Raw genomic sequence first — 27,682 nt, 5'->3', positions numbered from 1 at the left:
ACACGGTGTTTCCCAAACATTGCCTCTGCCAGCTTCCCTTTTTCCTCATAGTGTGTATCGTGGTGCCATGTGTTTGGCAGGTAAAAGCAAAAGAAGAACTTCTTCCATTGGTGCTGGTCCAATGGTTAGCATGGACATCCTGACAGGTCTGTCAAAATACAATAGCCACTCTCCATTCTGACACTTTTCTTTGAGAACCAGCTTCTTTCCCAGCAATTTGAACTACGGAGCAGTAGCTAATCCCGGTCAGGCTTCCTCAAGTCACTTTTGATGAACCCTGACAGCTGCAGACTAGGACCATCCCACAAGAGTTTCGCCTGGTGCTTTTACCAGGATGTCTATCACAATTTAGACATTGTCTGACTCACTCAAATCCTTCTGCTAGCGCATTTTCCCTCCATCTATCACATCAACTTTGAGGACAAGACCTTCACAGGCCATCTTATATATATCTGATTCACAAACAGGTCACAGTGATGAAGACCTTATAAGCCTTATCAGATTTTTTAAAATTCGACCTGCAACCAATTGAAAAGGATATTTATGGGTGACGTGAGACAGTTTATCCTGTCTGTGTTATTCAGTGGTCACATCTGTCAAAAATAGAAGGCTTTTAGTGTAGCTACGGGTTTTTTTTTTTTTGTTTGTTGTTTTTTTTTGTGGCAGTTCCAAACTAATGGAGAGCGGGGAAGAGAGAAAGAGGGTAGAAACGCACAGCGAGGGAGGAAGCGAGGGATAGACGGAGCGAGAGGGAGACTGGGCTAAGTGGACAGACTTCACGTTGAGCTCGCATGAACCTCAGCATCATCCTCTCTCTCCCCCCTCGCTGGACTCATTTCGGCTGCGTTAAACCGCAGGAACTCCGCGGCGGAACACACGGTAAGCTCTCCCTTACCCTAATGAATCACTTCTTTAAAAAAAAAAGATAAAATAAAATAAAAAAAGAAGAAATCCTCACAGTGAGGTGGCAAGTTTCCAGCAGTCGCTCGTCTTTAACGCTCGCTTGTTATATCTGCGGGGGCTCCTGTCTAAACCAGCAGGCGGTTTACAAGTGTTTCGCTGTCAGTTTGAATGTCTGTTTCCACGAACATGTGCGAACTGTTTAGGTGAAATTTCCGTCGGCTGGGTGAGGGGTTGTTGAGAGGACGCAAACTATTATTTTTGGTTCAGTGAGCCGAGCGCCAGCGTCTGACAGACGGCTCGATTTCATTATTCATTTATTTATTCATTGGCAATGTTTGTGTGTGTGTAGGCGCGCGAGCTTGCCATCCATGCACGCGCGGTACTCTCACCTGAGACGCTCACTTTCCTCCAAAAAAAAAAAAAAAAAAAAAAAACGCCGCCGCTGCTGCTTCCTCAGTGAGCGAGTGGACGCCGGGTATTTGCCGACAGCTGTATTGTTTTTTTAGGACGTCGCGTTCATTATAATAGTTAGCCCAAGTGTGTTTAATCACATTAACATGCATCAAGTAGGTCATTTTCCCGGTTTGCTCTAACATGACAAGGTCGCGCTCCGGGGGCTGTTTATTGTATCACGATGCTAATAATGGTTCACAAGTGCGTGTGTTTGTTTGCGTGCGTGGGTGTGTGTGTGTCAGGGGGCTTTGGTGTGTAACCCAGAGCAAAAAGAGGCTGCAGTGAGGCATCGTGTGCTGTAGGATGTTTAATGTCCTGTGTTTTCCTGTGCCATGTTTAAAAAATAATTACTTTTCCAAATTTTGCCACATTATGACAGCAAACTTTTATGAATCCTGTTGGGATTTTATGTGCTAGATCAACTCAAAATGGCACCTAAGTGCAAAGCAATAAAATTCTGAAAAGTGTGGGATGCAGAACAAATATTCTGACCTTCCTCATGCCCTATTGTTGCAATTGCTGGTGTAGGTTTTGTCTCTTTCATCCTTTTATACAGACATTTCAAAAATAGTTAAAGAGCAGTCAGATTGGCCAGATCTCATCTTTTTATGTTTTCAAATTCTACATCTGGACAATGACTTTTCTATCCCTACATAGGTCTGGACAGATTAATCAACTAATTTAGTAATCGATAAATCAATACCTGGCATATTTGGTCTCTAAAAAGGCCATCTGATGAAAGAAAAACATACTAAGAGCCAGGGCCGGCCCAAGGCATAAGCAAACTAAGCAGCCAGTCAGGGCCCCAAGTCCATGAAGAGACAATTAATAATGTCATTATATCAAAAACACACAATTTTATCGTTAAGTGATTTGTTTCTACAATATGTATTTGATAATGTATGTAAAAATCATTATTTTATGGATAAAAAGAAAATTGCTCTTAGGGCCCCCTGGTGGCCGTGGTGGTGGGGTGAATATTGTAAACTCTAAACGTGTTGACCAAACCTTGTGGGTCAGTCTGTCAGTCAAACCTCTCACTGCAGAGCAGAAGAGGAGAGAGACTGATTTATAAACCTTTGCTGACGAAGATAAGATTAGGGGATAAGATGGGCTTCACATGTAAGTATCGGCCAAAATTAAGGAAATTGGCGCCCAGAAATCAACTGGTCGATAAATCAGTTGGCCAATAAATGTATCCTATATTATACATGTAATTAATGTAAACAGCAGTGCCAGAGATGCAATAAGTTCATAGCAGGTGTGTGAATGATCTAATGATCAGACTGCTGATTGCAGCTAGTCCACATTATTACCAGAACTAGATGGCCCCAAAACCAAATTTCACTTAGGACCCCATGGAGGCTTGGGCGGGCCCTGCTAACAGCAGTAATTAAGCCCGACCTGAACCAGAATATGCACATTTTGTATTCCAGATAAAACGTTTTTTTTGTCTGTAAATATGTTCTACCGAGATCTCCTCAAGTGGCATAGCTTTACCTTCACCTGGTTACAATTCTGTAAAACAAATCTTCTATCAAGCACCTTTGGCTGTCAAATTATTAATCATTTAATTGAAAAAATAACCAACAGATCAGCCTGACACTATATTGATGTCAATTCAAGCAGAAAGGCTTGAGCTTTTCATATGTTGATATTAAAATTATTAATATTTTTGGACTGCATATGGATCCTTTGCTATAAACAATCAAGTGTAAACAAAGGAATGCTGTGTTATTTGTCTACAGGCTGTAAAATGTTTATTGTATTATTTTAAAAATTAGTAAAATTGCTTGTTTGCATGTTTCATTGTATTCCCAATATTGTATTAAAACAAGTCTTAAGTGGTCAAATGAAAACTGCGGAACGTGATAATTATTTATCCGATTAATCAACTAATCGTCAGGATAATCGATTACTGAAATATTTAAAGTAGTGTGTGTGGAGGAAAGTTAACTCTGGATGAGAGTCTCACACATGAAGGTGAACCTCCTTCTTCTAACAGTTAGTTCTCCTGCTGAAGAAAAGTATGCCTGTAACATGATGCTGCCACCTCCATGCTTCACTATAAGGACGTTGTGCTAAGACTCTCATCCAGAGTTAACTTTCCTCCACACAAACTACTTTGCTTGAAGGTCAAAAAGTTACATTTTAGTTCAATATGAGCAGAGCACCTTACTCAGATGTGCTCCCTACAGCTTCTTTGCAAACTGCAAATGTTTTTCTTCAAGCTATGGAGTTCTTCTTGCCACTCCTCCATAAAAACTAGATTTGAGAATTGTATAAATAGTCATTGCGTCTACTGAGTTATGAGAGGCCTCCTGGCTCTTCTCTGATTGACGCTCTCCTATCCCGGCTTGCTGGTTTCGGTGGGCAGCCATGTCCTGGTAGGGTTGCACTTGCGTCATACTGTTTCCACTGCTGGACGATGGATTGATCAACGCTCCGCAAGATGTTCAAAGCTCCATGTTTGCTTGGAACAAAGCCTCGCTTTAAAATTCTCCCTGATTTGGCTGCATTGTTCCTTGTTCTTCAGGTTGTAGTTTCTTTGTACTTGTGTTCACTAACAAAACCTCTGAGGCTTTCAGAGAACAGCTAGATTCATTCTACACACAGTTGGACTATCTACTAATTAGGTACTTCTGAACTCAGTTGATTGAGCTGGATTTTATGTAGGGGCATCAGACTGAAGGGAAGGTGAAAACACAAACAAATGAATGCACATTACACTTTTTATATTTTTATTTGTAAAAAATAAAGAGAGAGAGAGAGAGAGAGAAAAGCCATTTATCATTTTCCTTCCACCTCAAACATACTCCCTACTACTGCGTAGAATTGATTTATCAGATGAGAAACCCAATAAAGTACATTGAAGTTTGCATTTCTAATGTTCGGGGATCAAGTGCAAAGCACTGTAGGTATATCATCCTTTTAGGCGTGGAGGCGGTTTTATTTGACAAATAAAGTACACGACTGAACACTTCGTCAGCACAATGAGTTTGCTGTTGTATCACTTAAGCTGTCTGAGTGTCAAACCTTGACAATAATGAGGAGACTGATGTGCTGAGTACAGTGCGGCTCTCTTCACCCGTCCGCTTTGGATGGACTTAAGAGATTTGCCCGTGTGCACTGAGGAGGGAAGAGACTGTGGGGATGGATGAGAGGACTGAGGGCATTAAGACGGATGCTGGAGGCTGGGGGAAAGAAAATAAATGTAAAAAAAGCAGGAGATGTGCAAATGGAGCAGAGCCTGACCCCCCCAACACACTCCTACCCCTATTCCAAAGTACTTTCACCACCACTCGCCCCCTTTTCTCCCTCCATGCATCCCATTTCCCCCTTTTTCTCCCCCCCCCACCCCCCTATGTAAAAGGCCTGACATGCACAGGCTATTTTTAATAAAAATGAAATAGCCTTGTTGCAGTGAAGCGACTCAATGCAGAGTGGAAGTGAGACTGAAACAGCGATTTGCAATTTGGAGCTATGTCACCACTCATCATTCCATTCCAAGCCAGCAACAGCAAATCGTTCTTGCGCTTTCATCCTCTTTCCTTGCCTTACACTAGACACACACACACACATCTCTCTAAAGACTTCAAACAACGTTGAATGACATGTACTGCTGGCAACGTGGGCTTTGGAGTAAAGCTGGCAGAGAGGAACGTACGCCACAAACTCAGTCTCTGCTAATGCACAATAGCTGGGGAAGACAAAAGTATTTTGGAAGAGCCACTTCTTGGATTTTTCAGCGATTTTTACTTTTAAGATGCTGGCAAACAGACGTAGAACATCAGGCATTACATGTGGACGGCTTGTGCAATTGGTGCGCGCAATGAAATGAGATGTAGAAAAAAAAAGAAGAGGGGAACTGAAAGGTGGGTTTCCTTTAGAGAAAATTCAAAGCAAGAAGGGCGGAAATTACTTTATATACCTCATGATCAAATGCCTACTTGTTTCAAGTGGGTCAGCATTTGGAGAAAAGGAGGGGGGGAAAAAAAGAAAGTTTCATTTCCATGTGTCCTTCGTTTAGTATGGAGAATATCCGTGTGAATAAATCAGACCGTGTTATGGCTCTCATTATGCTGTACTATCAAAGGCTGCTGCACTTGTACAGGGACGCTCGGCCTTTAAGTGAATCAAAGCGCATACTTATCTGGACATGAGAGGAGCTATGTTCTATGCCATGTCAGTCTTTGTTGCTGCCATGTCGTGGGAACGTGTTTGTCATGTTATAGTCAGCAAAATAACCTGGATGAATACAAAAACCAGTCTTTCAATTGATTAGCCAGTCATAAAAAAAATAAAGCAGTAAATGCAACCTGGCCCTACATAAAGTACTGCCCACCCTTTAAATCTTGAATTAACTAATAAATATTTTACTTTTATGAAACGCTTGGTTGAATTTCACTATATGGTCAAACCTTACGGTCTCAGGTCTGGAAAGACAAGAATAGGACCTGTCTGACAGCATGAAGTATGCTGAAAAAGCTCAATATCATGCCTGATCTAAAATATTTAAGGACACATGAGGAAACGAACAGTCTGGGCTGGGTTAGGGAGATATTTCTGACAGCCCTTGAAATGTTTCTGTTTTACAGGATCTGCTGTCTCCAAAAAGCCACAGCTCATGTGCCATTCTCAAGAAATTTAAGAGATTAACCAGATGAAGTATTCCCGGAGTGTGTGGCCATCCAAAATTACTCCTGAACATCGCAGCACATCGAACCGAAGAAACACCAAGAATCCCAAGATGTGACTGAATAATACAAAACCGTGAAGAAGAGTTGCTGTTGACTTTGTAGAGAAAGGAGCCAAAGCCATGCAAAGAAAACAATGTATATATACCACCATGTATATATATATATATATATATATATGTCTCATATGCTTTAGCTCTATGGAAATTATAAAGGTGAAAGCAGATGCCAGAATTATTCCGTTCATGCCGGGAAAAAGTAAGGCAGCGGTGATGGATGCACATGGGACAAAATGGGGCAGTGGGAGAGAGAAAGTGCAATCATGCATTTTCAGTTGAGTCTAGTTACTGACACCTTCCACTGCATCAAGCTTCACAGATCAATGGCCCTCTCCTATCTGACTCGTATGCAAATGAAACGGAGATCATTAAACTTTTGGGAAATAAGAGCAAGTCATCGATTATATTATTTATGAGCCTAATTAATCTCTGAAGGGGGATCTTCTTCCTCTATTGGGCATTGTAGCATGTGGGGGGCCGTCTTTGGGGACGGAATCAATCAGTTCTGTCCAGGCAATTGCGTGTGACAAGGCGCAGTAAAGTACCTGAGCTCCACCTCTTCGGCGGGCCCTTGGGCTCTAAATTAATTGAAAAATTCAAAGTCCTCACACTTATTTCTCTCGTCTGCCGATGAGATCAAGAACGAGATCCACCTGCGACAGCACGATGTGGCTCTTTCCCTTCTTTCTTTTTTGTAAGAGTTGGGGAGGGGGGGGATACCGTCTTATTGCACCACTCTGTAGAAGAAAAGCACTGCTATTTTTACTGCAGCTGGCAGAGTGCTCAGATGAGCAAACAAAGCTGCTCAACAAACAGCAGAGAAACATTCATGTAGAGATTTGTCTTAAAATACCAACCCCCCACTCTCTCCACACCACCCTCTGCGTTAGATGAGTAAGATGTCAACTTTTATGTGTCTTTTTTTTCCTCCTTCCGTGTGTCTCGAAGCACTTGCGAGCCATATTAATGAACGTGTTCCACATCGCGCTAATTATGTCTCCTCTCTTAGGTGATCCCGGGCAAGCATGTGCGGCGCATGGAAATGTGCGAGGGAAATATCCGAGATGAAGGCGGCGCGCACTGAGGAGAGGCGAGGCAGAGAAGTCAGGAAGAAGCAACTGTAGTAAAGCTGTCATGATCCGTGAACGCCTCGCTGCGGCGCCGCACGTGGCGCTCTTCTTCCTCTTCCTTTGTCGGGGGGGAGGCTGCGGTGTCCCGGAGGCCGCCGACCTTTCAGAAGGAGACGAGGACGTGCGAGCGACGTCAAGCGAAAAGCAACAAGTCTTACCTCACCCGGAGTCCGCAGACGTCTTGCTTGAGAGAACCGAAGAGCCGGGAAGACGCGGCCGCGATGCTGAGACTGACGGAACACCAATGCCAAGCGCCAATCACCCGCCTGACAAAAGGGACCCGCTGAGCCGCCCTGAAACTTCTGCTGCATCCTTTATGTCTAAACTTAGAACAGAAGTCACTGAGATGGGCAGCAAAACGAGCGGTTTGACTAATGGGGACGATGGCGGTGTAATTGATGGTGACTATCTAGGACCAAGTTCAGAGGAAGAGGCAGACTCTGTCAACGGAGTCGGAGAGGTTCAGCCTGGAAGGACTCAGGGTGGCTCTGAACGGGTCGAAGACCCTCAGTCGGGCCCCCGTCGCCGCAGGAGCTGGCTCTGGAACCAGTTCTTTGTGATCGAGGAGTACCGAGGGCCCGAGCCGGTGCTCATTGGGCGGGTAAGCTATTGTTGTAAACACTCTGCATGCCCATGTGAATCTCCTGCATCTATTTGTGTGAAATTATGTTTGTAGTTTACTCCTCTGGGCATTACTTTTTTTCCCCCTCTTTTTGGCAAACACATTTTTGTCATTGATATAACTCATGTTCAGAGTAATTTAATCAAAGCAAACACAATTGGCCGCTGCGCTTGGTAGAGGCATTTGTATGTTTGCATTATCCATGCTCGGGAAGTGCACAACTTTTCACTCAGTTTCACTCCGTGTTCACTCACAGCGCGTTTTGCACTCTCTGCTTTTACGCTTCGAGGTTTGCCCGATGGACTGTGACATTTCCAACCGGAGTGGAAAGGGGAGATTGTATCTATGTACAGTGCCATGGAAGAAACTGGTTGCCCTCGTTGCAAATTTCTTCTGTCTTTCTTTTGTGCCACTTTTATGTTTTAGATCATTATACACATTCTAATATCAGACAAAATGACCTGAGTACAAATAATGTGACGTTTTCAAATGATGATTTGTTCATGGAAAAAAAAACCCAATCCATACCTTGTTGAAAAAGAGGCATACTCTCACCTTCTATTGTTAAACAATGATTTAACTGTGATGAAGCTCATGTTTCTCTAGGTGCATTCAAATCCAACTCTATTCCGTTTTGTCTAGAAAGTCTGGTTTGTTTGGAAAGGTGTGAATGTGTACTAGTAGGTGTTAAAACTCAAAGAGTTCAGTTTCACCAGCCACAACCAGACTCAGAATAAGAACACAGAATAAACCTGTAGAATCAAGGGATAAAATAAAACTTGTCTCACAGCATAAAGTAAGCTAAAAATAATCACAAAAAGCAACACATCATTCCCAATTCTAAAGAAATTCAAGATTAGATGTGGAGACATACTCATTGGCATTTTTGAGATTCAAAAATGGAGAAAACATGGAACAAACGTAAATCTTCCCAGGAGTGAGATGTCCAACCAAAATTACTCCAAGAACTCAATGGCGTTTAATGTAGGATGTCACAAAAGAACCCAGAACAACATGAACAGCACTGCAGACTTCACTTACCTCAGTTAAGGTCAGAGTTCATGACTCACAACAAACATAAATACTGCTCCAGAAAAACATTCCCATTTGTAATGCAAATCTTTAGGACACCAGTCTCATTTCATCTGGGGTGACTTCTATCACTAATTTGCACCTGGGAGCTGTTGATTGTTTCACTGGACAAACTGTGGAGAAAACAGTAAAACAAGTTTTGGGGTTTTTAAACTCAAATTAATTGGAATTTACTGTGATGATACATCAAAATTCATATCCGGATAAGAAATGTATCATGATAAGTGATAAACGATGCGATAAATGCTCACTTCTATCTCTAAGTGCCCAAAAACGTATTTTTTTTCCAAACATTGTATGTGATTTCTCCTCTGTTTTGTCTTCAGCAAGACCGCATTAAAATAAACTGCTAAACTTACACAACTTGTACATCAGGAAAGAAACCTGAACTGTCGCCCAGACGTTGTTAGCCATGCTTGGCTGAAGTGGTAAAATGGGTGTGCCAACACGGGCGTCATTTAGACCGGGGCACCCTGGGAGCACATCCCCACCACTCTCCGAAATGGCCCATTTCGTTTCCATTACTTTTTAAAAGCATAATTTGTTAAAAATGCTCTGCAAAATGGCTTGTGAGAAGAAGCGGGGTTTGGAGTGGAAGCACATCTCCCCTGGGTGTGTGAGAGAGGAGGACCTGCATGCTATCTCAGCCGAGCCAAAGTACATGCCACAGGCAGCGCGGTATAATAGCCGATGTCAAGAGTGTCCAGAAGCACTCATAGGTTACGGAATATTGGTGTTAGAAGGACTACAGAGAAAGTTCGGTGTTTACGAAACCCCCGCAAAAGTGTCTTTTAAAGCCCCTCCCTTCTCCATCGCCGGAGCAGGCTGGAAGTTTGTAGCCAGAACATTCAGATCTGCAGTTTGATGAAGGAAAACAAGAGAAACACACAACTGCTATGAAATACGGCTAATTAAATCTTGATTGCATTACATTTAGTCAAGCGCTCCTGAATTCATTCTGGTTAGTCACCAATATAAACAGTACAAGCACAAGGCAGTTTGTTTTTTGTATTTTTTTAGTAGCGGTAATTTATTTTTAGAAAGAGACAAGAAAACAGGAGATTCATTAGAATTTGAGGATTTTGAAATATTAATGGAAAATAATTGAATCTCCGAGTTTTAAAGGTTTAACAAAACACAAACTCAATAAAACCTCTACTGTTCCTATTGCCAGCAAACAAAAAAACTCCTTTTCTATTGTGTTTTTTATATAGAATAAATGTTTCATAAATGTTGTTAAGAGGTTAACATATTGACATAACATGTTGATAAACTAATACATGAGCACATGCAAAACAACTGGATAAATGCCCACTATGTGCAGCTTTACTGTTCAACTATGTGTCTTGTTCTGTTCAGTGCAGCATTGTGGCGCAGCAGGTTTGTTAGTTCATTAATTAGTCATGCTATGTGTTTGGGTTGTAAACTTGCTTTTAGCTCTTTAATGGACACGCTGAGTGCAGTTTTAAAGCAGATTGATGGGTGGAGGTCCAGACAGTTTACGTGCCGACGCTTTGGAAATATTTCAAAACGGATAGAAGCGACGGAAAAGTCTTCTTTCAACCAGCTGTCCAGCAGCGAGTGGCAACAGGTGGGGAAGGGACGCTAACATTTAATGGCTAATCAGACGTACACTAACTGTTTTAGTTGATTTTAGCCATTTAAAACACCTAAAACTGAAACTGTTCATATCAGTGCCATACAATGCTCTGTTAGCAGATATTTAGTTTTTAACTCTGTAAGAATCTAATGGTGCTAAATAAAAAGTGAACTAACCCTTTAAGGGTGACCTTTCAATGATTTCAGTTCCTTTAACAATCAACATTTAAATATCTCACCTGAACACAAGAAATCACATAACAGCAATTACTGTAGTGAAAATTTATTTTGGTGAATTATTTTCCTGCAATATTTGACTTATTTTGAGTCAAAACTTTAGACAACCTGAGACAAAAATTTAAATAGGATTGCAAGTGTTGTTCAGAGAGTAAACCGGCCAATAGTGAGTCACCATTCTGTCACTGCCAGACTGACTGGTGTGTCACTATGGTAACTTCAGCCCTCCCAGTCCGCGCCGCCATCCGCTCAACGGTGAAGCTGGTGTAAACTGAATCATCTGCGACAAAGGAACTCCCATTTAAAGAGCGATGCTAAATACGCAGCAAATAAGGATGAGTCAGATCATCAGGACAGAAGAAAACACTTTGTAATCGCGCTTGGTTTTAAGAGTTTCAGTTTGGGGAGATTAGCTGCCCTGTTCTTGTGGATAATTTCTATCCGGGGGCTGAAAAGACGCAAAGTGGGTGTTGATATCTGGTGATAATTATTCTTTTTCTACAATGTTTTTTTAATTCAACGTTTTTGAATTATCACCCTGTTTAAGGCTGTGGGGAATAAATCTATTTCTAGAACGCCACGATCGAGCCAAACCAGAAACAGTATTGATGCTATATAGCATTTAACATGGACTTTTAGCCATCTGTGTAAGAGAAGCAGTAGCTGTTACTTTCAGTGGCCACAAGGTTGTTGCTGTCAAACTCTGAACTCTAAGACTGTGAGAGGGTTCTATTTAAAAAGCAGCGATTCCCCTGGGTTACAGTCACCAGACATCAACACGATGTCACCGACTTGATTCTTTTTCTCTGATCAGTGCGCTGCGAATTATACTAAATCCTTTAAATAGATATTAAACCTCAGAGGCGTGTATTCTGGTCAGAGTTTGCACGCATCACGTCGGTCACCTCTGGCTTCTTAGTGACACGACGTTGAACTGTAGCTTAGCTTCATGCTAAATGAAGCCTCACTATTCACTGAGCCACTGTGAAGGTCTCAACAGTCTGAGTGTCATATGTGACCAGTTTGATTGGCCCTTGTTCCCCTTTATGGCCTAACATGATATACAATGAAAGCTATTTATACCTCTTGAACTTTTTGACGTCAATAAACACAAATTTGAATGTGTTGTTTTGGGTTTTATGCTATGAATCAGGGGCCTGCAAACTATGCCAGAGCCATTTTGCCCTCAGTCCAGCAGAAAAAAACTTTAGGGCCGTAAATGTTGCAAGATCTTTTATAAATATCTACCAATGTATAAAAGAATGTGTCCTCAAGTTTACAAAAAACAACATTGCATTTCTATTTTTAGATTTTAAAACAAAGAAAAACTGCAATGAAGTGGGTGGGCACATTTTCTTTGGGATATTGATGTTTTTGGAAAATACTACAAAAAAATATCCTTTATTTCTTCTGAAGTTGATCTCTTTATATTTAATGTCCGTACGACTTTTTAAATTTTGTGTTTTTATGTGCAGTGAAAAAAGACCTTCAGAACATTAATGCATGTTTTGGAGTCATTCGTTTTGGATATCTACTGCAAATATTCCATCAAAGCAAATCTGAAATTCTGCTAAAACCTTAATTGTATGTTATATGTTTATTTAAATACATCTTCTTTGCCAAAGTTATTGAAAGCCACTGTGAAAGGTCCAAAGAACCACTTGTGCAGTTTGCAGGCCCCTGATTCAGAGCGACATGAAGCATGGCTATCAATATGAATATGAACTTCCCAAAACTAAAGACAGTCCCCTAATGGGGAATCCAAAATGACAAGTGTGTAAAATAACGTCTACGCAGACAAAGGGCAACGCAGAAAGAAACCTGGTCAGGAAACATTTCACTGGATGGACAGTCCTGGAGGAAAACCTGATCCCTCACAGAAAGTTGTGAGGAGAGAGGAGAAGAGTCGGGAAGAGCACTTTATTGGTCTTTACATTTTAATGATAATCATACGTTTTCCTACTACAAAGCAGCCCAAACTAATGGATAAAGCCACTGAAATAGAGCTGGGCAATGTGGACTTCAACTTTTATCACCATATTTTGCGGTGCTATGATGACAATAATAAAAGTGACGATGACTATTTATTACTCCTTTTTTAGGTATCTGTATGGCACGGCAGTCATAGCCTCTCAAACACAAATACTGCTCTTCAAACACAAACTCATTTGAAATACGCTTCCTTAGGACACCAGTCACATAAAGGGATAAATAAAAGATTTTGTATCCCTAACATTGTATTCCTAACATTGTAGCCACAATTCTGAATTTATTGAGATGTATTGATACGTGTTGATTGAACAAACTGTAAAGACAAATAGTAAAAAACTATTTTAAAAAAAGCAATCCTGATGATATGGACAGTTTTAGGAGTTTTTAAACGTCACTATTTGGAATTTGGCTAAATTTATCACGATAAATGATAAGCGATACTCTAAAACCATCTGATAAAACCAAAACATGTTTACCCGTCCCTGGCTATATTCCTCTCAGCATCCATACTGAAAGTCACATTTTCTAGCTCAATTGAATTGCGGGCCACATAAAGCAGGCGGCGAAGCAAATCCCTGCCTCCAGTTATTTTGACATGTCTATCCTCTGGAATGCTTTCTATCCAAATCGGCGGTATGAACGCTGGCGAAAGAAAAAAAACAAAAAGGCCAAATAGCATCTTGTGTATCTCTTAGTTCCTGTTAGCCGCTGAAATGTAGCTCAGCTCTTAAATGTGAGCCGCTGTACCCCACACACACACACACACACACTCCACCTCCACTTGTTGTATCCCACACTTGAGCTTCGACGACAGCCAGCACCGGCAGCCCTCATCTGCCATCAGCGGTGGAGATGATTTAGCTCGAGGCGCACGTGAACCGTGCGGCCCCTGGAGTCGCCCTGTATTATTTCACAGCGAGGACCTCTTCTCTAATGCGGCTCCTGGCAGCCTGACGACACTCGGAGAAGGCCTCCATCAGCCGCAACGCTAACAGGGACCGCCGCCAAACACTTTGGAGCTCCCAGCAAACCATGCAGTGACAGTGGAGATTGGCTCCTCACCAGGGCCGTGTACGCCTCATAAATGCTTAATTTCTCTCTCCGATCGGTGGCAACGCGACGCTGCCTGGGCCTTTTGTCTTCATTTTTAATATTCATGTAATAAAATGCTGCTGCTGCTGCTGCTGTGGAGGAATTGAAAGTGTGAGGTTTCCCCTTCGCTAAAGCGGCTCACTTTGTTTTGCCAGAAATAGACGGAAGATGTGAGGAGAGTTATCAGCAGCTCAAATCGCAGGTGCCTCAACCTGGATGAAAAGAGTTCGTCTGCCAGGAGCAGAAATAAAACCCGGAGGTTTTATTTCTGGAGGTGGATGCGGCACACCAACACCAGTCGACCAGGGAAGGAGGGATGAAGAAGGATGGGGGGGTCACAAAGAGGAAGAGAAAGTGACATTAGAAGGTATCTTCCTTTTCCTCGCTTTGTTTGGACAGGGATGGATAAATTTCCTCCCCGCTGAGAGTGTTTTCCCATGCTGACTGAAGCGCAGCGGGACTGAACCAGCAATTAGACAGTGAGGAGAGAGGAGGTCTGGATTGGAAGTGGGAGGTGGTGGATGGGGGGGGGAGCGAGGCTTCGATAAAGATGTCTCTGGTGGAGAAGAGTGGGATCAAAGCTAGTTTTAAGGAAGAAAGGATGGAGAGGATGTGGGTGCAGGGCTGGATAAAGAAAGCAGCACTTTATCTTGTCATTTTTTGTGCGTCTGTGGCGTTAGGAGTGTATGTAATCCCTGCGCTCAGCCCCATCAAACCTACACACGCAACACGCAGTTTGTTTGCCCTCTGAAGTACGCACGCTTTATGTTCAGTGAGCACAACCTGCCACCAAGAAGTGTCCAGACCGCCTGGTTCACTGTTTGTCCTATCCACAAACTTATAGATGTGATTTATTAGGATGGCGTGCGGTAGATTCTGACAAAGTAAGTCATAATAATGAAATGGAAGGCAGAATATACGCAAACCTGTCACAATATGCAATTAATTGCATGATAAATTGAAAATGAGCTTGATAATTTCCACTCTGATGAATAATATTTTTTGGAAGGGTAATTTTGTTTGCAAAGATGTCATAATCCATTTTATTTACGGTTTTATTTTTGTTTTATTCTCTGTTTTTGGTTGTTTTATTTGGGATATTTAGAATATCCAGAAGTGTTCCTTTATTAGTCTTGGAGAGGTGCAACTTGTATTGTTATCAATATATCACTTGAAAATTATCTCAAAATGACAATATTATCGTTCATGGGGTAATTTATCGGCCATCAAAATTAGTTATTGTGACTAATAAGTATACAAGGTTTTCAAAAATGTTTCACGAAAACAAATAAAAAAAAAAAAATTGGGGTTACCTTTGTGCACAGCCCTTTGTAGCCTGATACCCCTAAATAAAGTCCAGTCCAGCACATCAATTTTCTTAAACAAAATTGGTTTCAAATGTTTCTGCTGAACTTTTGTTTGTGCCGTTAAGATTTTAATAAAAAGCTTTTAGAGGTCATCGGCGATCAACCTGCCCACAGGAGCAAGTCAAAACGTATTGAAATAAATTCATCGTGTTACATTTGTCCTGGTTTGTGCATTTCCTTCCTAAGTTGTGTTTGATTTTGTAAACACTGGCTCTCTGGTTGACCTTTGGTGATCTCTGGAAACATTTATGCCAAAACTGAAAATATGTTTCATATTGTTTAATTTTCCTACTCATCTAATGCAGAGACAACAATTTACTTAGAATTTAAGTTTAACAGGAAGTTTTATTGGTTCATTCTGTCCCAACTGGACATTTGAGGACATTTGAGTTCTCAATGTGTCCCGAAATGAAGATGAGTTTGACGCCCCGCCCTAAAAAGTGGTTCTACAAAGTATTGATTCAGATGAGTAAACTAGGGGTGCACAGATTGCAGTTTTCTAGCAGATCCCCAATTCCTTTACATTTGTTTTTTTTTCCTGAAATGTTTCAAAAAATATACTAATAAAGTTCGTAATAAAGTTTGCAACTCCGATGTTGCTGAGTTGGCAACACTGGAGCGACTATTGCTAGCTGCCAATGTGCAGACACGACCTGGTGGGCCGGTCTGTCAGCCAAACCTTTATTGACCTTTGCTGATGAGGTCGGTGGATAAGAGCATCTTCACATGTAATTATCGGCCGATCACCGATCTCCCAAAATTAAGGAAATCGATGCCGATTTATCGGTGTATCCCGAGAATAAATGTAACATAAATGTAAAGACATTAGAAAATCTGTTTCCCCTCCTCTTCCACAGTTTTGCCTCTACATTGTGTTGGTCTTTCCCATGAACTGTAAATGACATAACATGACCGAACGTGGGAAATGGATGGGAATACTTTGTTACATTAGATATCACAGTATTGTTGTTGACGCTGTTGCCTTGCGGGGTTTGAATCCCAGCCTGGGGCTTTTGAATTTCCTCCAATCTAAGCACATGTTCTCTCCTGGCTCCGTCCAAAAACAAACAGGTTGATCTATTAGAAGGTTCTCCGTAGGAGTAAGAGTTTGCGTGCGTGGTCATTTGTGGTGATGATGCGCCGAGGGTGTTCTCTGAATCCACTAATTCCACCCTGGTAGATTTTGTTTTTTGTTCACCAGCACGTCTTGTAGCTGAAAATATAATTTTATATATATATTAAAAAAAACAGGATGGCTTGAATAAATATATGCAAAATTTGCCACTCACATTTCAAAACAAACTGCTCTGCGGCTGCAACTTAAAGTCAAAGCTTTAGTCCTCTTGAGTATCTGGGGTCGGCAGCAGAGGTTGCGAGTGAGCTTTGTGGATTATCAGCCTGTGCAGATATGCCTGGAGGACGGAGAGACGCGAGAGTCTGTGGTCAGAAGCCTGGATGTGATGAAGGCTGAGTAATCTCGTTCGCCTCCTATTGCTGTATGTTTGGCCTTTTACCTATCTATCTATCTCGCTAATATCCTCTCGCCGCCATTAAATACTGAACCACAATTCTGCACCGGCGAGCAAAATATACGTATATATTAAAAACAAACAAACAGGGGAAGAGAAGATAGAGTTGAGAGAGAAGGGGGTGAGGTGGAGAGAATAAGAAATGCGAGCAGATTGGCAATCTGTGTAAGCGAGGTAACTTGATGAAAAGAGCAGAGGAACAAGAGGAAGAGGTGGTTTAAAGGGTGGAGGCAGATGGATGTAGAGGCAGGACAGGGAAGAGGCAGATGGATGGAAAGGACTGAAAGATTATACAGACGGATAGTGGCTGCGCTTGCAGGATGTGTCTGTGATTATACGTAATATGACATTTGCAGGGCCACTGTACACATCAACGTGGATTTTTTTTTTCTTTCTTTTTCCCTCTCGACGATACCACCAGTGGCGTGTTCGGTCCAGTGAGTTAATTAGCTGCATGCATCAGTACTCACCCCTGGTCCCATGTGTATGTTCCACACCTGGTGCTATTTCCTCTCACATTCACAGACTCGCATCCTCCCCAAACCCCCACCCCTCCATCTCGACATGACTCACCCCATTTCGCAACAGTCTGGCGTTTCGCCGAGGAGCGTTGATGAGTGATACCCGCGTCGAGCGGCCCGTGGCTCGGTGTCGCCCCCAAGGTGCTGCCGGGGATTGTTGTCTGTCTGTGTTTCATTCTCCAGCTGCACACCGACATGGACAGAGGGGACGGGCGCACCAAGTACACGCTGGAGGGGGAGGGAGTCGGCTCCGTGTTCGTCATTGACGGCAACACGGGCAACATCCACGTCACCAAGGCCCTGGACCGCGAGGAGAAGGACGAGTATCGGCTCACGGCGACGGCCACCGACATGGAGACGGGCCGGGCCCTGGAGCCCTCCTCCGAGTTCATCATCCGGGTGCAGGACATCAACGACAACCCGCCCGTCTTCCCCGACGAGCCCTACGTTGCCGTGGTGCCGGAGATGGCCAACATAGGTACGACGCCGGAAGGGGAAGAAAAGTGATTCTGGTTGTGGCGGTTGTTGTACCGGAGAATTTAGCTCAGCTGATTCTGGCAGAAGATTGAGACGGTCTGAAATCACTTTTAGTCACTTCTGCCCAAATCAGTAGAGCTAGAGATCTGTGGTGAACGGTAAACTAGGAAGGGATTGTAAGAGCGGAAATACTTTTAGGGAGTTGTTTTTTACTGAGGAAATCTGGCGCTATGAAAGGTCAAATTAACCTGAACGCTCTTTCCCCTGCTTACGTGCGAAGAGACTACATGTGCTTCTGCTGCAGGTCGGATGCTAAAATTCACCAAAGCTAGCTTGCTGTTATGCAGCAAGTACAAACCTGAGCTAAACCTCGTAATGACATAAGGATCTTCTTTTCCTCCACATTCGCTCATGCTTGCCGAAGTTTCAGTTGTGTAAAGATTTAGATCTTTGCTCTGACTCTCTGAATCTCAATTGCTTTGCCATTTTCTTGCAGATATGTTCTGGCTAATTAAAATCTCCACACATCTGCCTTATTTAGTCGACATGTTCTCTTGTCTTTCCCTTCTTGATCAGGAGCTTCGACAAGAGAACGTCATGTCATGTTTTCACACCAAGTATTGAATTAATAACTAGACATTCCTGCATTTTAAGTTCCAATTACATTTATTTCATTTACATTTTACACCTACTAGCAACACAGTGACACTTTTGGTTTTGCTACCCTATTCTGAAGGTTTCACCCCAATGATTTTTCTTATTTTCTTCAGTGTCAGATGCTATGCTGCAATAAAAGGTGAATTCCTTTGAAGATGGGCAACAGATTGTGTTGTTTTTTTTAATCGGAGGTGCCAGTTAGTCTGCAGGCATCTGATCACGGACTCTGCATTAGCATTCATCACACATTTCATCTGAGGAGCATAAGATTATTTAACCGCCTGTCCAACAGTGGCTCACACATTTCAGCCAGGATTAAGCGGTGGACTCAAAATCAAACCAGTCGTCGATTTTCAGATAGCCTGGAGAAGAAGTCATGCATTTAAACTTTTCTGTGCAAAACTTGAATATTGACTTTTACTTCAAAGAAATTTTATTCTGGTCTCTTAAACCGATATTAATTACAGGTCTGCTGTTACTTGCTGAGTTTTCTCAAAGCCTTTACATTTCGGCTGCCGTTGAACTCGCCCTTTGACCTCGTCCCTGACAAGCCTAAACAAGTGTCTACAGCAGAGAGATGCAAGTTTTAGGGTAACGTTTTCTACAAACTCAGTGAACATGTGAAACTGCACATCCTGGTTGACCTTTCTACTTGTTGTGCTGTGATTCGTCCTTTAATCAGCTCCCGTCCCAAATTTGATCCCCCTACCGAACTTTCAGCTGCGTTTTTCTTCTTTTTAATCAAATTTCTTTGTTTCAGTTTGACTGCAGCAAAAAAAAAAGAAGAAAGAACGTTTGAGCCAGATGAAAGAGCGCCGCATGAACTGAATAAAAATTCGGTCACTCTAAAACTCACAGAAGTGCTCTTCGTAAGGGGAAGTGACGCAGAGTGGAGTCGCTAGGTTTGACACGGGAGATCTTCACCCATCTTTTCATGCCAAGTTGTTCTGAGAACCATTTGGCTCTGGCTGATGAGCTCCATCAGGGGGATTTTCAGGCCCCAACAATTTTCCCTGCAGAATTGCTGCATCCTGCGACCTCTGCTGAAAAATAAAAATAAAAAATAAAAAAGAAGAAAAAAACGATTCCCAGGCAGACCGACTTATAATACCACCAAGGGGGAAGCTTTGAAATCAAACTCTGTCTCAAATATGGAAAGCTGGACCCCTGGCGACCTAAATGCAACTTATGTAATGTTGAATCTGATCGGGGAGGTTATTTGGGGAAAGCGAGGTTCAAACAAACTCAGAGTCTGCACGGCAGTCCGGGTTAACGTCTCAGGTCCGGAACGGCTGGTAGTTCAGCTAACTCTGAGGAAAGCTCAAGTTAAGTTTGTAAAAAGTGTCAGAACTCTTGTCGCATTGATTCACCATGGCAACTGCTGGAAGGATAAAACGACGATGCCGGTGCGGCTTGATGTCATCCAGCTAGCTAGCAGGTCATCTTCAGTTTGTTGATTTATTCAGAGTTTTGTTTAGTTTTCTGCGTGGGACAGAAAGACCAACAGAAAAAAAGTTTCCCAAATTTAGGCTTAACTTTCCTAGAGTGTTCAGTGTCTGAACTTTCTGGGACACCGCACAGCGTGAGACTAGTGCCTCTTGTGACGTCATCATCAGCCAAAGCAGGATTGGCTTTGTCTCTTTTTTTCTTCTGTGAACTTTTTAATAAGAGATTTTATAAAATCTGGCAGTGGAAATCCATACTGCACCACAGTAGTGAGTAGTATTCAGAAATGTGAAGCTGGTAATTTAATACATCCATCCGTGGTTGCCAAATAAACGTTCCACCTGCAGATTATTTCACTTATTACAATACATGGGAAAATGTCTTGCTATAAATTAAAAAAAAATCTGCCTATGCAACTAATATTAAGGATTTATGTACTTAAAACAAACTAATATTTGCTGGAAAGTTACTTGCATGTTGGTTTTGTTTCATTTTAAGAGCAAAACCAAACCAAAATTACTTTGTAAGATTTTGTGCTTTTCTTTTGCAGTGAAATAGTTTCTTTGAGACTGTTAATAAGAGACAGATTGACAGACTGTTAATAACAAAGATCTCATTTAAAACAACACCAGCTAATCCCGAGGCTTTTTTTTTTTTTTTTGCCTATTTATGCCAGAAAGACTCTTCAATGTTAAGTGGCCTTTAAAGCAACAGGCTGGGCTCAAAGAGAGTGAAAACAAGCTGTCAAATTTTGAAGAAAAGCTTTAGAAAACTTTCAGAGAACCCAGAGGGAACCGCTGATCATCACCGCTCCACAAGAAAACAAGAAAATCTGGTTCTGCTGAAGCTAAATATAAAGAAATTAGCTTCAGATTGCTGTAAAGTACTAAGTAGAATCAAATTTTCACTTGACAAATGTTTTTTCCACACTTGGGCTGAACACACCGCTCCAAGCATGAGATCAAGGACGACATCCGGAACATTTTGTGAGCAACAGAGAGGCAGGAGGAACTGCATTATCCCATTTGGCCTAACGGATTTAACTACTGAATACGCAAAAGGAAAGATTTTGCATCTAATAATAATCTGATTTTAATGTGGAGCGTTGCCTTTTGCGTTTCACAGGCACTTCCATAACCCGGGTCACGGCCACAGACGCCGACGACCCGACGTACGGAAACAGCGCCCGGCTGGTCTACGGGATTTTACAGGGCCAGGACCTGTTCTCCGTGGATCCTCAGACAGGTTTGTTCACCGTCGGCAGCAATTAGCTCTCCAGGTGATGGGAACACTTTACGTAGTTAATCCTCTTCATATGGTTACGTTTTATCCGTTGCCACCATGTTCGGCAGAAAACTAGATTTCTCTCTCTCTCTGAGTCAGTTTAGGGGAAAGAGCGGTAGCCCGGAGTCGCATGTTTGGAAATCTCCTCGTTTTAAAATGTATGACTCGCTTTGACGCTAACGCGAGGAGACGGCGTGTCACTGTGAAATCTGGAGCTGTTGTGATTCTTCTTCTTCTTTTTTTTTCTTGTGCTCCCCGCTTCCCTCTCCACCAGGCATCCTGCGGACCGCCGTGCCTGACATGGACAGGGAGACGCAGGACGAATATCTGGTGGTCCTCCAGGCCAAAGACATGGGCGGACATCTGGGTGGGCTGACGGGGACCACGACCGTCACCGTGAAGCTGAGCGACGTCAACGACAACCCGCCCCACTTCAGACGCAGTGAGCGCACCACGCCTTGCCGGGTCGCCACGTCGGCCGCGGTGGCTTCCGGTCGTAGACGTAGCGAGCGCGTGAGGATCACGAGAAGCGTCCTGCGCTGACAGAGAGTTCGGATATTTTTCGCCTTGTTCGGGTTCAGGACGAGAGCTGAACGTTTCTTACCGAGTCGTCGTTGTGGAAACTCGCTCTATTTGTTGCTCCTCGCAGGTTTTCTTCCATGACTTCCTCCAAATGAAACAGTTAAAGGGATCCTTCTCTCCGATCTCTTACAGTCTGAAGCTTCACTTGTTTGGAAGCACAGCTTCAACACTATTCCTTCAGTTTTGTGCTGTTTTTGAACTGGAGTTCTCTGTTAACTCTTTAGGGTCTCTTAAAGGGGCAGTATTTTATAAAATCCACTTTTTTTGAGACAGAGGCCCAATTTCAAATTACAAAGTGAAATTTCTTCTAAGTCATATTTGATATATACAATATTTTTTATAACAATTGAAGATAATTTTACTTGATTGTGCTATATAGTGATTCTATACAGCTGGAAAACACATAGCACTCCCCTTTAATTTTGTGCTCCATCTGATTCCTTTGACTATAAAAATCCTCTTTAATAATATCCTTAAAATAATATTCATCGACAACTTTTTTTTTCTCATCTGACCAGAGCGTCTTGTTCGACATGTTTGCCGTGTCTCCTATGTATCTTAAGGCCAGCTGTTATCTGACTGGTTTTGTTATTTATCACTGGTCAAGGACGCCGGTTACGGTTGCTTCTTGTCTGCTCTTCCCTCGTTCTGATGAAGAATTGAACTCTGACCTTTACATCTCAGTACATTCGCTGCTTTAATCTGCTCCACAGGTTTCTCTCTGACATTCCCGCCTTACTTGATGGCTTTCCTGATGCCGTTTTTGTGTGTGTGTGTGTGTGTGTGTGTGTCAACACAAATATTTGCTCCTCGTCTCTGTTCATCACATTAAATCCCAATAATACACATGGACATTTGCGGTTACAACGTGACGAGACGAAATGTGGGAAAAGGTTGTGTGTGGCCGGGTGTGAGTACTATTTTATCTTATTTTTTTATTTTATTTTTGCAAGGCACTCTACGTAAGCATGCCATAGTGGTCCCTAAAGTTTACACGGACTGCGTCTTGATGCAGAAGAGTGAAAGATCGTGTCCCCTTTTTTTTCCCCATCAAAGCTTTTTCCTGGTTCCCCGCTATTAATATTTCATCTTATAGTTCAGTGCTTTCTGCTTCAATAGACGGCAAAATCACTGCAGAATATGTCCAACACTTCCAGCAAAACCCTGCATTTCCTTACATATTACCTCTTCCCTGTGTGCGTTTCCCCCTCTGTCTCTACGCACTTCCATTCATCTTAATGTTTAAAGTCCCCCTCCACTTCCCTTCCTCTTTTTTCCTAATGTTGATACATCGTGCTGCAATACAGGCGTTTCATGGAAGCAATATTATAATTCCAGACAGCAGCAGCGTGTTATTTATTTACTGATATCTGACGATATATCCCCACTTCACTGCAGGGCGCTTTGACAATAATGCCACAGTTTTAGCGAACGGCTCATTTGGCATGCTCTTTGAAAGCGAAGGGTGTGTTTTTATTTGTTTATTGATTTTTTATTTTTTTTTTTGTATAATGTGCCTGTTTATGAGGAGGAGGCGCCGATTTGATTAAGGTGAAGTCTCTCCTCAGGATTTGATTGATTTATTTTTTTGCTACTGTGCCGCATCAAAACAAGCAGCGCTCATTACGGGATGCCAGGTGAACGACAGAACCCGCCACCGGTCGCTGGCTGGCCTCTCACCGCCTGCAGAGCGGACGCTGCTGTCTCGCTTAAACAGTGGCAGCAGAACAGACGAACTCTGTGAGGCTGCGGTTCTCTGTTAGAAGAGCCTCTATTTGTGCCAAATACTGTAACAGCTACATCAAATTTGAATGTCAGTTTGAATTTAAGTTTCAAATCTGGTCAAAGTACGGCAGTGGTGGTGTGATGGTGTGGGCGTTGATGTAATGGAAGAAATTCCCAAAGGAGGAGAAAAAAAACTTCCTGCTTCCTCTGGGTTTCACTGCAGTTCACTGATCTGAAGTAGAGGAGGGCGGATCGATCCAACATATCGACGATATCGATAGCAAGTCAATATCAGTATCGGATCGATTCCAGCTTGATAAGATCGATGGTTAAGTTTGTGTTTGTTATTTTATTTCAAATTGACCTCTCTCCAAAAGGTTTTGGAGAGGCCTAGTCAAAGTCACAGCCTAAATTCAATTGGCAGGCCGGAAGACATGCTTCCTGTACTTCAAAGAGTGTAGCTAAATTGAAACATTGTTGCAATGAAAAGTTCTCTGTCTTTGCAGTGATACAACTAGTTATTAACTTTAGAGTTATATATATATATATATATATATATATATATATATATATATATATATATATATGAAGTGAACTAAAGAAACGACGCTGAATGTTTGAAGATAATTGGTCTGAAACCAGAGGTTTTTCAGAGTTTGAGGACGGACATCCCAGAGGAGCTCCGGGCTTTTTAAGAGCCGGAGATCAGAAATCATTACAATAATAGTCAAACGGAATGGCTCAAATGTTGAAAGTGATTAAAGAGTTCAGATAGAGTAGTACTGGGGAGAAACCAGAAACTTGCATCAATTATAGAACATAGCTTTTAAAGAGCCCTGCAAAATATTTAAATCCCTTGAAATCCGTCACATTTTGTCACATTACAACTTCAGTGAGTTTTACTGGGATTTTAAGCGATGGCCAAACACAAAGTAGACCGTAATTATGAAGAGAATTTGATTATTGTTATACAAAAGGAAATTCTGGTGCCGCGTGGCAATAATCTGTACAGCCGCTTTGTGCTGGAAGACGTTTTTGGTGATTTTAACTTTGCACACCAAAAGAGCAAACAAGCTCAAGCTAGGTTAGATTGGATGGAGATTATCTGAGAACGTCTGTTTAAGAGTCCGGGTTAGATATGTCTGGACTTTGACTTGGCCGTTTCCAGCGCAGGATGTACTTAGAGCTAACTGCTGCTCTGAATGTTTAGGGTCGTTGTTTCCCAAAGCAAAAACGGCAATAACAACAACAACAAAAAAAACAGTAAAAATCCCCAAAACGTTTTTTTTAACGTTTTTGCTGCGTCCCACCGACATGGCTTGTGGTTAATTGCAAATGAGTTTCTTTCTACAATGGCTTTCCTCTTCTCTCCCCTTCATGAAGTCCAGATTTATGAAACGTCTCGCACACCTGTAGTCTGACCTGAGCCGGAAATCTTTGCGGCTCAGGTCGCAATGGGCCTCTTTTATAATTGACACTCCTCCTGCTCCTGCTTTAAACCTCCACCCACCTGAGGCCATCACAGAGCTACAAAAGAGGATAAAAAAAGAAATTTAAATAAAACTAAGACGTTTTTTCTTCTTCTCAGAATTCTGACTTTTAACTAAAGAATTAATAACTAATACTATTTATGTCCAAATACAAATAAATACCCAAAGATGCTTAGCGTGTTTTTTATGTTAGGAAATGATCACGTAACTGTTTCCTCCATGTTAAAGGATTTGTAAACCTACATTTTATCCACACTGAAAGCTCGTCCAAAATGTATATGGTAGATTTGACTTGTAAACAATTTAAACAATTCTAATTTTCAGAAAAAAAAGTCAGAAATCTTTTTTTTTTTTTTTTTTTTTACTCAGTGGCCCTAATTTTCTTCCGTACAAGAGCAGCTGGATTTAACCTTAAGTTATAAAATAACATTCTGATGTCGGTGCTGAACTGGATGTTATTCAGAGGTGTCAAACTCAGACGCGTGCCACACTTTTTAGTGTATTCATTTGTTGTAAATTTTGAAAACCACCTTTTCATTTTCCATCCATCCATCCATCTATTTTCTAACACCCCTGTCCCTAATGGGGTCAGGAGGATTGCTGGTGCCTATCTCCAGCTACGTTCCGGGCGAGAGGCGGGTTCACCCTGGACTGGTCGCCAGGGCAACACGGAGACATACAGGACACACAACCATTCACACAAGGCAACAGCTCTACCAACTGCGCCACTGTGCAGCCCCATTTTCAATTTACAAGTTAGTTTGTGGTCACATTGTTAAAAACTTTCCGGTGTTTGAATGTAAATAATCCTATTAGGAGAGAAAAATAAAACATTCATGGAGGTTTTTTTTTTTTTTTTTTTTTTTTTACTGAAATATAGATTGTTGTTTTAATAAATGAAAAACTTCTGTTTTCAGGAACTATTTGTTCTGGTCAATTATGACACAAGCAGTAAACAATACAATTTGAACATCACCAGAATTATGAAGCAAATATTCATCAGATACATTGATCAATGTTCCAGTTATTGTTAATCAAACCCTAACCAGCTGTGGTTTTAGCTTTTAATTTAAAGAAACTTAAAAGCTTCAAGTTTTCCGAAAGTTTGTTCCAGATTTCTGATGCATGGAAGCCGAGTGCTGCTTCTCCGTGTTTGGTTCTGGTTCTCCGTGTTTGGTTCTGGTTCTCCGTATTATGTGTGAAACGTTGCGCTAAAAGGAAAACTCCCACGACGCTCGCAGTCTGCAGAGTTCGTTTCATTCGTCTCTGCGCGCCGTAACGTATCAAGGATGCAGGCTTTCTCGCTTTAGGACACAATTAGCACGTTTTTTTTTTATTCGTCCGTGCCTGTGGAGCTGTGAAAAAAAAAACAACATCTGATGATGTCGCAGCGCAAAGACGAAGAGGGTCAGAGCCTGCGCCGTCCGGACAGAGCAGCACAGGAGGAGCGTTTTTGTTTTCTTTTGATTATCAATAAATTACAGTATTAGAAAGCTGTTATTGTCTTAAACTTTAATTCAGTTTTTTTATTGAATACCTTTTTGGAGGTGTTACAAATGATAGAGATATATTAGGTCTTGTTTACCATAAAATGATTAAAACAGCAATCAACAGGGTTGAGGCAGCTTGGCTGGGTTTTATTGTCCCGACTCACGGTTATCAAACTCCTCAAGGTCATTCTGGTGGAGTTCAGCACAAACCTGAACTCTATCATTGTGTTTAACTTTATTGCTGCAGCTAATTATTCTGTTAGGAGTCGATTAAACTGAACAAAGCCTCATGATAAAAACATCGGCACATTCTGCAGATTTCTCATGTAACCACTTGAGCTTCTTTTGTGCTATATAAGAAATACATTTAAAATATTTAGGTAATAATTCCTTTTTTAAAATAAGCATGAAATGCAGCAACTTAGCATTTATTTAGTGAACGCTTTATTATTTGTAGCTAAAATAGACTTCAAATATCTGAAAAGCTCATTGACTTTACACCAATATAATAAGTACAATCTGCTGATAATTTTTTTGTTGGATTAACTAATTAACAACTGGGTGGCAAATGGGGATTAATAGGTTTGTTTATAGAGATTTTTGAAGCAGGTGAAGCTAAAACTGGCACTTTATATCTGGGTGGAATGCATTTACAAACAGAAGTTTTCTTTTAACCTTAAATGCAAAACTCATATATCTTTTGTAGTTTTGTCTTAATTAATTCTCCGAATATATTGACCTTTTAGCCACTGAACTTTTTCTGAGTCTGCATAATTCAGTTATCGATTAATCATTGACTAAATTTGTTGGCGATTATTTCAGTAGTCGATTCATCACGATTAATCTGTTTTACTTTGTAACACTTTCATGTCCAGGAATTCTGTTTTCTGCAGGAACAACGTTTACAGTTGACCAACGACATCTATTAGAAATTAAAAACATTAACTTGGAGACTTCAAATTTTATGCTTGTTGAAAAATCTACTGCAAGAACCAAAAATACTTGATGAACATACACAGTCTAATGTATGTACCTAAATTTAAAATCACAAATAGCAGCCTTTTTCCATTTGTTTCATTATTTAGGTTAAAGTGAATACAACATGTTTACTCCCCGCTTCCCCAACCACAGCAGCTCTGTATAATTCATATTCTACCGCAGAAACAAGGTGCTGTTTACCTACATTAGCATCGCCTCAGGACGAAATGTTGTTCCTCGAATGATTTACTGCGATTGTT

The 27,682-nt window shown here is 41.6% G+C and overlaps 1 protein-coding gene across 3 annotated transcripts in view; it reads left to right on the top strand.

Annotated features, from left to right (window-relative positions):
* Positions 1–756: 756 nt before the first annotated feature.
* The window catches only part of LOC122838797 (cadherin-24), a 43,958-nt gene continuing 17,032 nt past the window's right edge, over positions 757–27,682 (top strand). The window contains exons 1-5 of one of the 3 annotated variants that reach the window (XM_044129744.1): positions 757–879; positions 7,122–7,843; positions 17,477–17,771; positions 20,999–21,118; positions 21,432–21,599. In XM_044129744.1, the coding sequence (XP_043985679.1) occupies positions 7,247–7,843; positions 17,477–17,771; positions 20,999–21,118; positions 21,432–21,599 (1,180 nt within the window). In that variant the 5' untranslated portion in view covers positions 757–879; positions 7,122–7,246. Of the gene's footprint in view, positions 880–6,912; positions 7,007–7,121; positions 7,844–16,654; positions 17,210–17,476; positions 17,772–20,998; positions 21,119–21,431; positions 21,600–27,682 lie in introns of those variants that run through there. The other 2 variants (XM_044129743.1, XM_044129745.1) reach the window with 2 other exon arrangements.

The sequence above is a fragment of the Gambusia affinis genome, linkage group LG10 (genome assembly GCF_019740435.1).
Source record: "Gambusia affinis linkage group LG10, SWU_Gaff_1.0, whole genome shotgun sequence".
NCBI lineage: Eukaryota > Metazoa > Chordata > Actinopteri > Cyprinodontiformes > Poeciliidae > Gambusia > Gambusia affinis.
The sequence above is the reverse complement of the archived record's forward strand: the minus strand, read 5'-3'. Positions and strand labels throughout refer to the sequence as shown.